Source organism: Cyprinodon tularosa, unplaced genomic scaffold (genome assembly GCF_016077235.1).
Source record: "Cyprinodon tularosa strain WSP-4 unplaced genomic scaffold, ASM1607723v1 ctg82, whole genome shotgun sequence".
NCBI classification, from domain to species: Eukaryota; Metazoa; Chordata; class Actinopteri; order Cyprinodontiformes; family Cyprinodontidae; genus Cyprinodon; species Cyprinodon tularosa.
This window is the reverse complement of record NW_024039585.1, coordinates 222,237-236,005: the sequence shown is the minus strand read 5'-3', so window position 1 is coordinate 236,005 and position 13,769 is coordinate 222,237. Positions and strand designations below refer to the sequence as shown.

General features: G+C 36.9%; 1 protein-coding gene across 1 annotated transcript; it reads left to right on the top strand.

The window, feature by feature from the left end:
* The first annotated feature begins 2,876 nt into the window (after positions 1-2,876).
* mindy4 (MINDY lysine 48 deubiquitinase 4) lies at positions 2,877-12,618 on the top strand. Its single transcript, XM_038272263.1, has 18 exons — positions 2,877-3,023; positions 4,165-4,284; positions 4,366-4,583; positions 4,675-4,933; positions 5,022-5,236; positions 5,335-5,387; positions 5,490-5,587; positions 5,679-5,795; positions 5,938-6,029; positions 8,072-8,173; positions 8,712-8,775; positions 10,246-10,311; positions 10,408-10,475; positions 10,577-10,640; positions 11,329-11,490; positions 11,697-11,877; positions 12,153-12,231; positions 12,405-12,618. The coding sequence occupies exons 1-18, from the start codon at positions 2,964-2,966 to the stop codon at positions 12,451-12,453; spliced, it is 2,067 nt and encodes a 688-aa protein (XP_038128191.1). The 5' UTR covers positions 2,877-2,963; the 3' UTR covers positions 12,454-12,618.
* The last annotated feature ends 1,151 nt before the right edge of the window (positions 12,619-13,769 follow it).

Sequence of the window (13,769 nt, the reverse complement as noted above, 5' to 3'; positions counted from 1 at the left end):
TTTGGAAACTACTTTCTCAAGAATTTAAGATGAGAAAGGAAGATTGGATATAGGTATCTTATTGAACAAGTCATCTGGGTGAAGAGATGGTTTCTTAAGTAGAGGTTTAATTACAAATGGCATGCTGACAGCAGGAATGTCAACCAGAGATGTTGATATATTGAATGTTCAGTTCTCTACCATAAGCCGTCTCCAAAGGCATTTCAGAGAGTTTGGCAGTACATCCAACCATCCTCAGACCACATGTAACCACACCAGCCCAGGACCTCCACATCCACTATGTTCACCTCCAACATCGTTGAGACCAGCCACTCAGACAGCTGCTGAAAAAAACTGGTTTACATAACCAAATAATTTTTGCACACACTGTCAGAAACCGTCTCAGGGAAGATCATTTGCTTGCTTGTTGCCCTCATCGGGGTCTCAACCTGACTAACAGACTTGAGTGGGCAAATTCTAATATTCGCTGGCGTCTGGCACGTTGGAGAGGTGTTCTTTTCATGGATCCTAGTTTACTCTGTTCAGGGCAGATGGCAAAGAATGTCTGTGGCATAGTGTTGGTGAGCGGTTTTCTGATGTCAATGTTGTGGATCGAATGGCCCTCGGTGGTGGTGGAGTTACAGTATGGTATTGGCAGGCGTCTGTTAAGGATAAAGAGCAATGGTGCATCTTATTGACGGAATTTTGAATGCACAGAGATACCGTGATGAGATCCTGAGGCCCATTGTTGTGCAATACATGCAAGAACATCAACTGACTTTGGAGCAGGATAATGCATGGCTCTATGTTGCAAGGATCTCTACACAATTCATGGAAACTGAAGACGTCCCAATTCTTGCATGGCCGGCATACTCACCGGACATGTCACCCATTGAGCATGTTTGGGATGCCCTGGATTGCATATACAACAACGTGTACCAGTTCCTGTCAATATCCAGCAACTTTGGATAGCCATTGAAGAGGAGTGGACCAATATTCTACAGGCCACAATTGACAACCTGATCAATTCTATGCGAAGCAGATGTATTGCCTTGCATGAGGCAAATGGTGGTCACACCAGATACTGACTGGTTTTCTGGTGAAGCTGCTCGTAGGAGTATTTATTGTTTCGTGACTTTTGGCAGAATCCTGGCACGGTACAACACAGCATTGCAGATAAGGTGAGGGGAGCTGGGGATGTTTAACACCTCACCAGCCCCACATTTTGATCTTAAACATACACCACACTAATTCAGTTTCATGCAAACGGAGCAATGGCAATATTATTATCGTTTAAATTATATGTAAATTTCAATAAAAAAAATAAATAAAACTAAACTTTAATTTTCACAGTACAAGGCTCAGCTAAATTAAGATCAAAACACCTCTGAACTGTATCCTTCTTTGTGTAGTATGTATTTTCAAATTTGTTTATATTCCTTTATGGTGTAAACACTACACAACCTTGTTCTATATGATACTCCAGGCATGTTTTAAGATATTTATCACTACTGGTTTTTCACAGGACAGGGAGAGACATGAGAATGTGTAGCTTTCAGCATTAGGAGAACTCTACTAAAGCATTGAAGTCTTATATCAGATATGTAAATTTAACATTATAACATGCTTAAAAAAAAATCATAACTACTGTAAGCCTGTCTTAAATGTCCCATGGTGGTTGGAGTGTGCCTATGCAGTGTTTTCATCAAACATGGTTTATTCTATATATATATGAAAAACTGAGTTGTGTTTAAAGAAATTCTGGGCTTAAGAAAGCACTTTTTTCTTTTAATATTTCCTTTAGAAGGCCTGCAAGTTGGTGCAGGTGGATGCACTGTTGCCTTGCAGCAAAAAGGCTTGAATTCAGCCCTGAGATCTGTTAACATTTATTATCCATCTCCCAGTGGATGTGTGGGGTCTCCTCAGGTACTCCTGCTGTCTTCTACAGTCGGGCTTTGCTTTTTGGTAAAGCAATGTTCACTTACCATCATAAAATAAAGTATTTAATATAAACAGGCAGCACAGCATTTTGCCTTGGATACAATTGTACATACGGTAACCTTTAATTGTACAGTAGTTCTAGTCTTTCGTAATAAAAAAAATAAAATAATAATTCCTTGGAATTTGGCAGCTTTTTTCCACATGACTTTTGTGTCATGTGATTTTTTTTTGCTACACAATGATTTCCAGAGTTGGGTCATTGGAAAAATTGTAGATAAAAAAAAAATCGTATTATTACAGGCACACGGACACAGGTTAAAATAATAAAAACAAAGATGAATGAAAATGTAAAGATGATTTAGAGGTGGCGGGGACAATCACTCTCCAGCAGAACAACCACACAGCCAAAGCTACAAGGATTTAATTACAAAATGTTCTTGTGAGGATGGTCCAGTCAAAGTCCAAATAAAAACCCCTTGAAATATTTGGCAGAACTTAAAAGTGCCATCCTTTTATCAGGCAAATTGACTTCAGCTGTGTGAGAAAAATAACTTAGCTATCTAATAGTGTCTCATAATTATAAGATAACTACTTCTTAATATTGGATCTACATTTTCTTTCTTCTGAGAGTGGCGCAAACGGGCTTCCATAGAGGAATGTAACCCATATCCCAGAGGAAGCGATTCCTAAAACCATGGTAACGCGCGATGACGTACAAACAGGTGCGCAGTTTCGCTGATCTGTAAAATATATTCCCATCCTTCACCTACCATCTAGTCTTCCTGGTCTGTTGGCGGGTGAACATTTTGAGGTTTCGTTTGGGTGAAGCAACAAACAAGGAAATATATCTTTAAAATCCATACCCGTATATCCAACTAGTACACATTGCGGCGTAATCTATGACAATAACGGGTCCATCCAACTACTGTGAGATCTGCGCTGTCGGCGCAGGGCGGTGCAGCTAGTTGTTGATAGTTTTTTTGTGTGTGTGTGTGTGTGTGTCTCTGCTGGACTTTCAGCATTTGGACGAGTTGGCTGTTATCATGGTTCCTTCTGTGGAAGAGGTTTCCTCGTCTCTAGTGCGGGAATACCTGAGCAGGAAGGTAAGTTATCGAACATTATGGTCCAGCGAAGGTTAATTAGCTACTAGCTAGCTCGCGTTAGCAAAGATGAGCTACAGGATTTTTTGTATTTTAGTTTTGGCGTTTGCTAAAGGAAAGAGAACAACCGCCTCACCAAGCATAAATAAAGAAAAAAAAAAGGGAAAAAAAAAAAGCTGTAGGCTGGAGATCCAAACTTGTTATTCTCTGCAAACTTAACATGTTCAGTCATTATTTAAGGATATTGAAAAAAATAACCATTTAAAACACACATATATTATGATGATCAGTTCCATTGTTTTCTACTATGATTGCACAAACCTCTGCATCACACTAGATTTGTCTGATTAGCAGCAACCTATTCCGAATTGATAATAAGAATAAAATAAATAATCATTATTTTCCCAACCCTTAAAGAAGTGACCTTAATTCAAGATCACTACATTTTTGCAGCTAGTGGAATATCACATTTAGCTAGGTAATCAGTTTTTAGTATAGATCTAAAAACAAGAAGTGATGAATTGATGTCCTTCTGAGCCATGAAAGCCATAAGTTAAATCTTGAATTATAGAAAATCAAATTAATTGATTAAATTAAATTACACAGCCCTACCCCTGCTTTAATTTTCCTATTTTAATGTAGTCTACTCTTAAAATCAAACAGGCGAACTGATTCATCCATTTTCCTGACATTTTAACAAACTACTAATCAAGTAAGCAGTAAAAAAAACCTCTGTTTTAAATACTTGTCTGAGATGCCTGTGCAGTACAAACCATGGAGTCCCTTTAGGCTATCAGAGAAATCTTATTCGATATTCCCAGGACCTAATAACCAGGATCGGCTTGCAGTAAACAGACAGGCTATTATCTCTTTTCCCTGAAAAACTGGGATATCAGGACTTAAAAAAATGTTTAGCTGCAGCTTCTAATTTTAGTGTTGCTATTTACGTTTCCATTACGTCTCAAGTATAAGATAAGGGATTAAGTTACTTGTAAAGTGTTTCTTTCTTTATATGTTGGGCACTTTGGATTGCTTTCTGTTGGAATACTGTAGGTAAACCAATTTGCCTTATCTGTCTATTCGTCCATTTATCCATCATTATTTTTGTGCTGACACTTGTGCACTGCATGGTATTAATGCACAGGGCCTGAGAAGGACCATCGCCTGTATGGATGAGGAACATCCACGCACTCAGGCCAGTATAAACAACCGATCATTGTTGAAGCAGTTGCTAAACATTGAAGATCTCTACAGAAAAAATAAGGTGCATCCATCAGGATAAATAGAAGAAATGCATGTCCAGGATGTAGAAAATTGTCTAAATTTGACGTGCTCATAAATGCAGGTTCAGAAATCGCCTTTGAAAACATTATTGGAAATCATTGTGAAGCATCACATTGAACGGTTGCACCATGAAAAGATCACCACAGGAGATTGTGAGCAGATAGACCAAACTACTGGCTCAGCATCCGATTGCCCTCCAGGAACACCATCAATTATAAATGAAACAAAGGCAAAAGACATGACACCAGCGTTTTGTATGACAAAATACACAGAAACCAGGTATTTCACAGACAAAAATTCTATGTATAATTAAAATTTTATATTGTACTAAGCTGAGATTATCCATGTTTTTTTCTTTTTTCTTTTTTAGGTCTGAAGTAAAAGAAAAGTGCAATATTCAGGTGACAAATCCATCAATGACTTCTAAGAAAGACAGACCTGCTGCATTGAATTCAAATACTTTCTTAATTAACAAAACAGACAATCAGGAAGTCCAGTCACTAGTGCCTTCTAAGCAGGAGGACTTTTCCAAAAGAGAGGCACGGGGAGACGGTTTAATCGATGGGGTCGCCCAGAGAAGAAAAACCGGTCATATCAGACGAGGCTTAATGGCTGGACCAGTACCTAAGGTATTTATTTTATGATTCTTAGGAACCTGTTTATTTTATAACCCCGATAGCTTCCTTCTTGTGTTTATCATGATGGTTTTCGTTGAAGGAAACAAATAGAAAAAGGCAGAGTCAGACAGTCGAATTGGCCCAGCCAATACTCTGCGTGGAAAAGGGAAACCTAGAATCCTTAGTTGGACCTCAGCTGGCTTTCAAAAACACATCTGGCGGGGGTGAAGAAAATCTAGATGTCAACTTAACAGAGGAAAACCTGGATGAAAAGAACTACAGAAGAAAAGGACAAAGCACAGGGAATGAGATAAAGTAAACATTGGGATGTTACTAACTCTAATTGCACCTCATCACTTCAAATAGTTTTCAGAAGTTTATAGCCAGAGATTTTTGTGTGTTGCGGTTTAAAGGATGAAGACCAGACCGAATGTCCATGAACTAAATGTGTCAGAGATGGTGTTAGGTGAGCCCTGAAATAAAGCAATTTGTCGCACATTATTTTGATTAATTTCTTTTGCCAAATATATGTTGTTGTTTCTGTTTTTTTTTTTAATTACATTTCCAGATGATATTGATGATGTTGATCTGCCAGAAGTGTCCCTTCAGGCGCCTGTTCTAAAGTGTAGCTTTGTAGGCTGCCCAATGGACCAGCACACTGCCATGGTGCGTACCTGACAGATTTTATGACATGGAGACCAGAAGAGGAAGCTTTTGTTTGATTTTAGCTTGTTTCTTCATTGTTTTGTTTTTGTAGGAATTGAAAACAGTTCTCCTTGGTTCCAGCTTGAGTTCTTTCAGTGCTGAGTGGATAAATCAGGGTTTTGCATTTTCGAACACACGTGAGCTCAGATATGGCATTGTGCAGAAAAAGGTGATTTTATTTAATTGTTTTATTTTGTTCAAACCATAATTTCAAATAAAACTGGCTCAATAAAGCAAATGTATTTTCATAACAACTATTGAAATTTTTCTTAATAACTTTGTATAAAACTTTTTCCTCTGCCTTTTTTCAGGGTGGTCCCTGTGGAGTTCTAGCAACGATTCAAGCATTTTTTCTGAAGAAGCTTCTATTTGAACACACTGATAACAGCAGCAACATCCTTCTGTAAGTAAGCTTTACAGTCAGAGACTTTTCAAAGCAGTGTGTGTCTTTACCAACTTTAAAACTAGTTTTTAGTTGTCTGCCATAGCCTGTCCGTAATAAGAAAATCTACAGCAGCGGTCACCAACCTTTTTACAGTTGAGGGCTATTTCCGGACCACTGAGTCACAGGAAGGGCTACCAATACTGACCTATGAATTGCAAGGGTCATCGTTCACCTAAACTTCTTAAATTATAAACATATCTTTATCGTTTTGTTTACATTTCTAATTTTCTTTTAGACATTTTCATTTTGAAATCTCTATAAATGCTTAAATGCCATATATAATTAAATGATAAAATTTATAACCGATTAAAAAAGAAGAGCAACAGAATACAATGAAATTTCAAACGTAGCTCACTGTTGAGTTCTTCTATTTTCAGAAGACTCTAAGGGCACTCCATGTGGTCCTTGAGGGCCCCTTGGTGCCCGCGGGCACCATGTTGGTGACCCCTGATCTAGAGTAAAACATGAAATATTGCCATGGATTTTTTTTTTTATTATCATAACTTTTTATCTATATACATGAACAAAGAACATGAGCTCGTCATGGGAGCTGTAAATACAATTAAGATATCCAATTACATGTACATACACACACATTCATTATAACAAAATGTCACCCTATTTAGGATGCATGTTTGAGCCTTCCTGAATGATCCCGTGCCAATGTTGGACCAATGCTGACAGATCTATAACCACCTCCTGGTTATTATTTTCCTTCCACTTGCCAGAAGAATTTGTCCTTATGCAAGGTTTGGAATTTGACCGAGATACAGGGTGACAAAAGAGTAATCTAAATCTTCCCCTATTATTTGATCTCTGACACCTCGCTCCAAAATAAGTGGATTTTGTGACGGGCCCCAAACACATTAAAGTGGTTAGCCATCGGGGTTCCACGTTGTCTCCAACGAAACTCTGAGCTCAGGGTACCTGATCTTAGTGCTGTTAAATTGGAGTTATGAAAAATCTCACTGCATTCTTCCAGCCAAGCTCTCTTAAATTTGTGAATTTTCAGTTGTTGCTTGTTTCTCTAGTATATCTATCCAGTTCTCTTCTTATATGTGTATCTGACTCCTTCTCCCATTTTTGTTTCATGTTACATAGAGACGTTTTAATTCTTCAATAAAGTGTTGAGACCAACATTTTATCCTCTTTCTTTTTATATATTTAAAAAAATACAAAGATTAAATCATATTCCTTCTTCCTATTTGATTTGCAATTTCTTATAACAATAATCTTTGACTTGCTGGTATCTATGGTAGTACTGTTTTTCCAGTCCATATGGAGCTGAAATGGACTCATAAATCTGAAATTTAGAGTTTGATATAAGAGAACAAAAGGACGTGACCCCTCTCCTGGCCCAGGTCAGTTAAATTATAAAGGGCATCATTCAATGACAAGGCATTACAAAGTGTTCGACGTGACACTTATTAAAGGAGTGATAAACATAAACAAAGCACCAAGTATGAAACCAGGACACGTGAGGAAGAGATGAAGTACAGGTATTAAGAGATGAAGTAAACATTTGTTCAAACAGTTCATTAGTCGGGTTCTTTGATAAGAGGCTGCAGTTATAAAATATTCTCAGTCCTAACTAAAGAAAAACTGTTTCTGCACATCTTGGATTTTCAGGGAGTTTGTTCTTGAGATAATTAGCTTAAAAAGTAAATGCTGCCCCCCCCCTGTTTGGTTCCAGTAAGTATCAGGTCTCTGTTTGACTGTGAGGTCTACATGGTTTATAGCTTAACAGCAACTTAAAAAATATATATTTTAGTTTATTATGCCATCTATTTCCCTGCTACTGCTTAGGACTATTACTATATGATGTGACCCATTAGCATGCATTCATCTTTTGCCTAATTTCCTTACAAAAAACCAGGTGTCCTCTTCTCTCCATTTCTCAGTTATGTACAGTTTGGTGTTGTGTTATCATGAGAAATCTGTTTCATGTGTCTTTGATTGCAGACCACCTGGTTCTGACTCCTTTTTGATTTTGTTTACAGGAGCCTGAGACCTTCCAACAGTACCAGAAGACAGTGTCTTGTTTTAGCTCTGGCTGAAGTGTTGTGGCGGGCTGGGGAGGAACAAAAAGCAGTAGTTGTAATGTAAGAAAAACACCAGAAGCTAAGTTACCTTTATGCATTTACTGAGTATCGATATTTGTTTTTGTAATAAATTGTACTTGTACTCGTACTGCTTTATTAGGCACATCTGGCTGAGCAATTTCCCCTTTGTGGGACAATAAATGGATTTTCTGTTCTAAGGTTGGGCAATAACAAGCCATGAAAAAGATGACCTACGCCTTCCTCTGTCTAGTAATGTTTCCACATTTATGTCGTGTAGCGTTTGCTGAAACCTAAGCTTATTTGCTTTTTCTTCTTCTTTTTTATCCTGTGCACAGACCCACATGATTGTCTTTTTGTATTAATCTCAAGCTGTGAGAATAGATTGTATAGAATATAAAGGTCACATCAGGTGTCAGATTCAGATGAGTGGTCTCTTTCAAACTGGGCTCACATCCCCACCAGCTGTCAAACCCGTTCATCTGAGAAATGCCCTAGAAATCAGCTGGGCCACAGTTTGAAACTGAGTTTGCTTTCATATCAAGTTTTTTTTCTTTTCTTTTCTTTTTCTGAATAATAGAAGTTCAGGAAGAAGCCATTTCACCCCAGTTGGACAGTACAGATCTGAAAGACTGCTTGATAAGGTAAAGATGATCAATATGGTTGTTTGTTATGATCGTAAGTGTTCATGCATTTATCATATACTTATATTTCCTGTTCATTTAGGGCTTTCAATAATAATTTATTTAACATGTGCTTTTTCTATGAGTTATTTTTCTTTCTATTCTAAAACCAGTTTTGATGCAGAGTGATTATCTGATCAGAACACCCAGTTTTTTTCCAGTCATCTTTAGGACATTAAAAAGGAAGTCCCAGAGTCCTAAATCCTCAAACTGAAAGATACTGGAATACCAGCGGGACTGTCAGCATGGAAGCAGATGTTTTACATTATAAACTGTTTATAAAAATATTGAAGATGTATGATGCATCATTGAAGGCTCAAAGAAAAACCCTCATGCACAAGATGAGTTTCTATAAACTTCTGGCAACAATCATGAATGACTTCACAATTATTCTTATGATAGAACTGAATTTCAGGTTTCTAAATACAACTGAAGTATTCAGTATTATTTGATCTCTAGTTTATTTATGTGCTGCTGTTGTTGCTGTGGCCACTTGATCATGTTGCTCAATTGCTCTTAGAGCTGTTTTTTTTTTTTTATTTTTTTTTTTTTTAATGGCACTAGTGGCTCGTTCTTTGGACTGTAGGCTGACAGGAAAAGGGGTATCCGACATGCGGCAAGTGACCACAGCTCGGACAGGTCGGCCACGTCGAGGACTAATGCCTCCATAAATGGGTAGTGAGCTCTAACCACTGCGAAACTGTAGCAAGCCCAATTGCTCTTAGTGTTAAAGCTATTGTGGAGTATTTTTTAAAAGACCCAGCCTCTTTACTTAAAAAAAAAAAAAAAAAGAAAGAAAAAATGCATGTGCAAGAGCATGCGTGAGCATATTTCTCCTTGTGCACGCCCTGTTTAAAATGTGCTATTCTCATAGCTCATACAAGCTTTATAGCAAACTCGGTTAACTGACTGATTGGACAGATGATCACTACTTTTTGCTTACCGTTTGTTACATTACTCCTCTTCGACCGCACGGTGCCTGTGCCATCTTTGTTATTAGTCGCGACTGTCAGGCAACGACAGGCTCTGGCGACAGCGGGCCGCTGTGACAGCAAATCCCATAATGCTTTGTTAGGATATATCTGCCTCTCCTGAGGCCTTTCTTTTCTTCTCAAACACTTCGTAGACACATTTCCTCTTGCAACTCTCGGCCATTTTCAAAGAACCGCGGTGAGAAAGGTGAGCTTCAATGAATGCTTGAAACCACATATATGTGGCTGAAAGTGCGCATGCGCACAAAAAGATAGCTAAAGTAGGACAGCCTTACGTAAACATATCATCAGAATGATTGACAATTAGGTGGACCACTTATTTAGATGATCCACCAGGAGAATAAAAGATCATCTTCTCTACCTTTAAGTTTTTGTTTTTTCTTTTGTTTTGTTAAGATTTTATTTTGACTCCTTGTTTTCTGAACACCTTTTGATCCAGATGATGTGGTTCTCTGTGGACAACATCAACGATCTGCAGGTCATTCTGGAACAGCACATTGAGCAGGTGAAAGAGTGAATACCTTTCTTGGTTTTAGTTTTTGTAATCTTGCCTGTCAAATCTATGTTGACATGTTCTTTTATCTTTGCATTTAATCCACAGTATGAAACCGAGGTCTTAGGATGCATTCTTCTGACCATCTCGGCTGTTCTCTCTCGATCCATTGAAAAGTAAATAAAAAAAACCTTTTCTGTTCTTTACAACAGTATATTCAGTATGACTAGCTTTGCATTGATAGTGTGGTTATTATTATTTTTTCTTCTCTTCTCAGAGTGAGAGAGGATATGGACCTCCATACAACTACGCTAATAGGAGCTCATGGCTACTGCACTCAGGTTTTAATGCTTTAAGCCAAATTTAAAAGTTGACTACACAATCTGTAGCAGTTAGAAATGTTATTTTAATATTTCAAGTTCTGGTTAAGAGCAAAAACAAAATAAAAGACTTTAAAATATTGTAATTTCTTACTTTATAACTAATCTCTTTTCTAATTTTTTTTCCTTTTTTTCCTTTTTTCCTTTCTCTTCATGTTTTGTTGCAACCTGTCTTTCTGGTGCCCTTATTTCCTGTATCGCTTGTATTTTTCCTCCTCTCTTCCTTGTGTCCCATGTTCCTTTTCTCCTTCCCAAGTTATATTCCCCTCTCTCTATTGTCTTACCTCCTCTCCTTCTCTCCTCCTTCCTTTTTTTCTTACAGTATCTTTTTTAGTGACATATTTAAAGATTGTCTAGGTAAAATGGAATATACTATAAGTTAGTTTTAATTGTTTTTTAATGTTGTCATTAAACAACATAAAATTAGAAATGCAGCACAATTAGGTCAGGTATTTTCATTTTAATAAACACAGTAGGCCAAAATACTCTTAGTTACTCAATGAATTGATTAAATTATCTGGTGTGCATGAAAATAGAATCTGATGCAAATGGGAGATTTTTTGTTTGTTTTTTTTCTTTGATACCTCTTTTAGGGCTCTGTAGATTTATGTAACTAAAAGTATTTTATATTGTTTGGTTATTTTTACAGGAGTTGGTCAACCTGCTGCTCTGTGGCAGAGCGGTTTCTAATGTGTTTGATAATGACATAGAGCTCGACTCGGGAAACGGCAACATGACTCTGCTTAAGGGAATAAAGGACCACTGCCAAGTCGGCCTTCTGTCCTTGTTTGAACATTATAATATCTGTCAGGTGAGCCATGCTGAACTCTTCATGGTGATTGTCGATATTTGAGGGATATTCAAAGTTTTCACCACTCACCAAAATGCAGCTGAATGAATTAGGGATGGGGATCAGCTTCTTATTATACACAGATGCAATGTAGAAATCTCTATAGTACCCTGCAATGTTACCTTAGGTTTGCTTTTATAAGGAATTTTCTGTGTTTTCTTACTAAGGTGGGAAATCATCTGAAGTCTCCCTCCTACCCTGTGTGGGTGGTGTGCAGTGAAAGCCACTTCAGTGTGCTGTTCGGCCTGCAGAGGGAGCTGTTGATCAGTCAGAAGGAAGAACTGGAGTTTGACCTGTACTATTATGATGGGCTGGCCAATCAGCAGGAGGAAATCCGCCTCACTGTTTGTATGTTTAATTTTTACCTCTGTTGATCCGATAAGCTTATTTTTAAACAAAACCACATGCTTCAAAGATGTCTCTTACCGTTGTTATTTATTCTTATTCCTTACCATCAGGGAATGCTAATACTAATTCTGATGACCAAATCATAAGTTGGTGTCTGATTTGAATAGATCGAAAGATAATAAATGGCTGATATCATGTTATACCTAACTGATGCTTTTCATTCGTTTGGATCTCTCCTTTTTGCATCTAAATAAAAATGCTAACTGTGTTTTCAGCTGTTGGCAAATTGAGTCAGAACTTTCAAGAAATTGATGCTGATCTCATTCCTCCACTTGAGCTCTGCATCAGAACCAGGTATGACCTCCTTATGTCTTTCTAATTTGCACAATAACTGATAAGAAAAAACACTACATGTTTTGATGTTTTTTTGTTTAAAATTGTGATTAAATATGCCTCTAATAAAGCATTGTATAATAAAAAACATTATGTTTTCAATTCCCTAAAATGTTTGGTTTTGTTTCCTGCAGGTGGAAAGATGCATTAGTCAACTGGAATGAGACCGAACCACTTCTCTGAGAAATGCTGTTAGTTTATGACAAATTATTAAAGATATCTTTTAGCTTTTATTTAACTTTTATCTTTAATAGCCTCTTTCCTTTGTTAAAAAAAAAAAACAGGCTTAAGAGAATAACATCATGAACATAAGGAAATAAGTTGGGTAGAAGTTAGTGTCGTGAAAAAGTCATAACATGAATTAAGTGCCTAAAATAAGATACTAAATTCAAAGTAGCATGTAATTGAAAAATATTGACATGGACTTAATTCAAGAAATTGTAATTGGAACAAATATGGATTTAAATATTAAATCAGGACAGTTTAGGATAATTGTTAAGTGTCAGTATGAGAAAACAATTTTTTCTATTATATTTTCTATTATAAGCTATGAATTCTTCTCATAATTTGATCAGCTTTATTCTGAAACAAGGCAAGTTTTAAAGAAAATGTATTTATAGGAATACTTTAAGGTGTTCATAAATAAATTGGTGTAGTATTTTGGGGCCTTTTTTGTGTCCTTTTAGTAATAATATATAAGTTTATGTTGTGCACCACTGCTTTATGTATTAATAGTATGTTTTGGACCAATAATAAAACTATTTTTTCCTATACAATGAAGTTTGCTTTATTTAACTCAGCTTTTTTTTTTATAATGTCAGAGGGTCTTCCAGTTGTGCCCAGTATTAATAACATCACTGACAGATTTAGATTTGAAAAAATATTTCAATTTGACCAGCATGTTTTTTTTATGATGGAAAGAAAATATACCTGTGTGACAATATGTTATCACAATGTGCTGTAAATAAATGTGGAATTGTGGATAGCTGAATTTTTCATACAAACTCACAATTTGCGAACTGGTGTAAAACCTGGTCCTACCCTATTCCATCTCTTTCACAGAGTATGGAAAAAGAAATGTTTTCATGGAATCAACAGATGAAAAGCAGCAGCTCTCTGCAGTTGGTTTGTGGCAAGTTTTAGAAAAAACAAAAGAGCCCATTGGGGACCAGTGAATTTGGTTTGCTGCTGTTAACAACTGAGCAAATAGCTTTGAAGCTTCATGTAAGTGTCTTAATAAGTTCCAGTGGCATTTAAATATTAAAAGAATTACAATGAGCTCCACACTGGAAACTGTGTGGATTCAGAATTCAAAAGTGACTCTTTTAATGAAAAAGTTGATGGTGTAAAATCAGAAAATCATCATCAAGGTGGGCAATGTGGGCAAGTTGGTTGTAAAACCTCATGGAAGAACCTCACATAGTGCTGGATTTTATTGATGCAGATCAATGAGGAAGCAACTTCTTCGAGTTAGATGGAACTAACCCCCCCCGAATGTT

Coding starts and splice junctions, on each gene's coding strand:
- mindy4 (XM_038272263.1), top strand. CDS start 2,964: ATGGTTCCTTCTGTGGAAGAGGTTTCCTCGTCTCTAGTGCGGGAATAC. Junction 8,776..10,245: donor CTGAAAGACTGCTTGATAAG/GTAAAGATGATC, acceptor CTTTTGATCCAG/ATGATGTGGTTCTCTGTGGA. Junction 11,491..11,696: donor AACATTATAATATCTGTCAG/GTGAGCCATGCT, acceptor TTTCTTACTAAG/GTGGGAAATCATCTGAAGTC.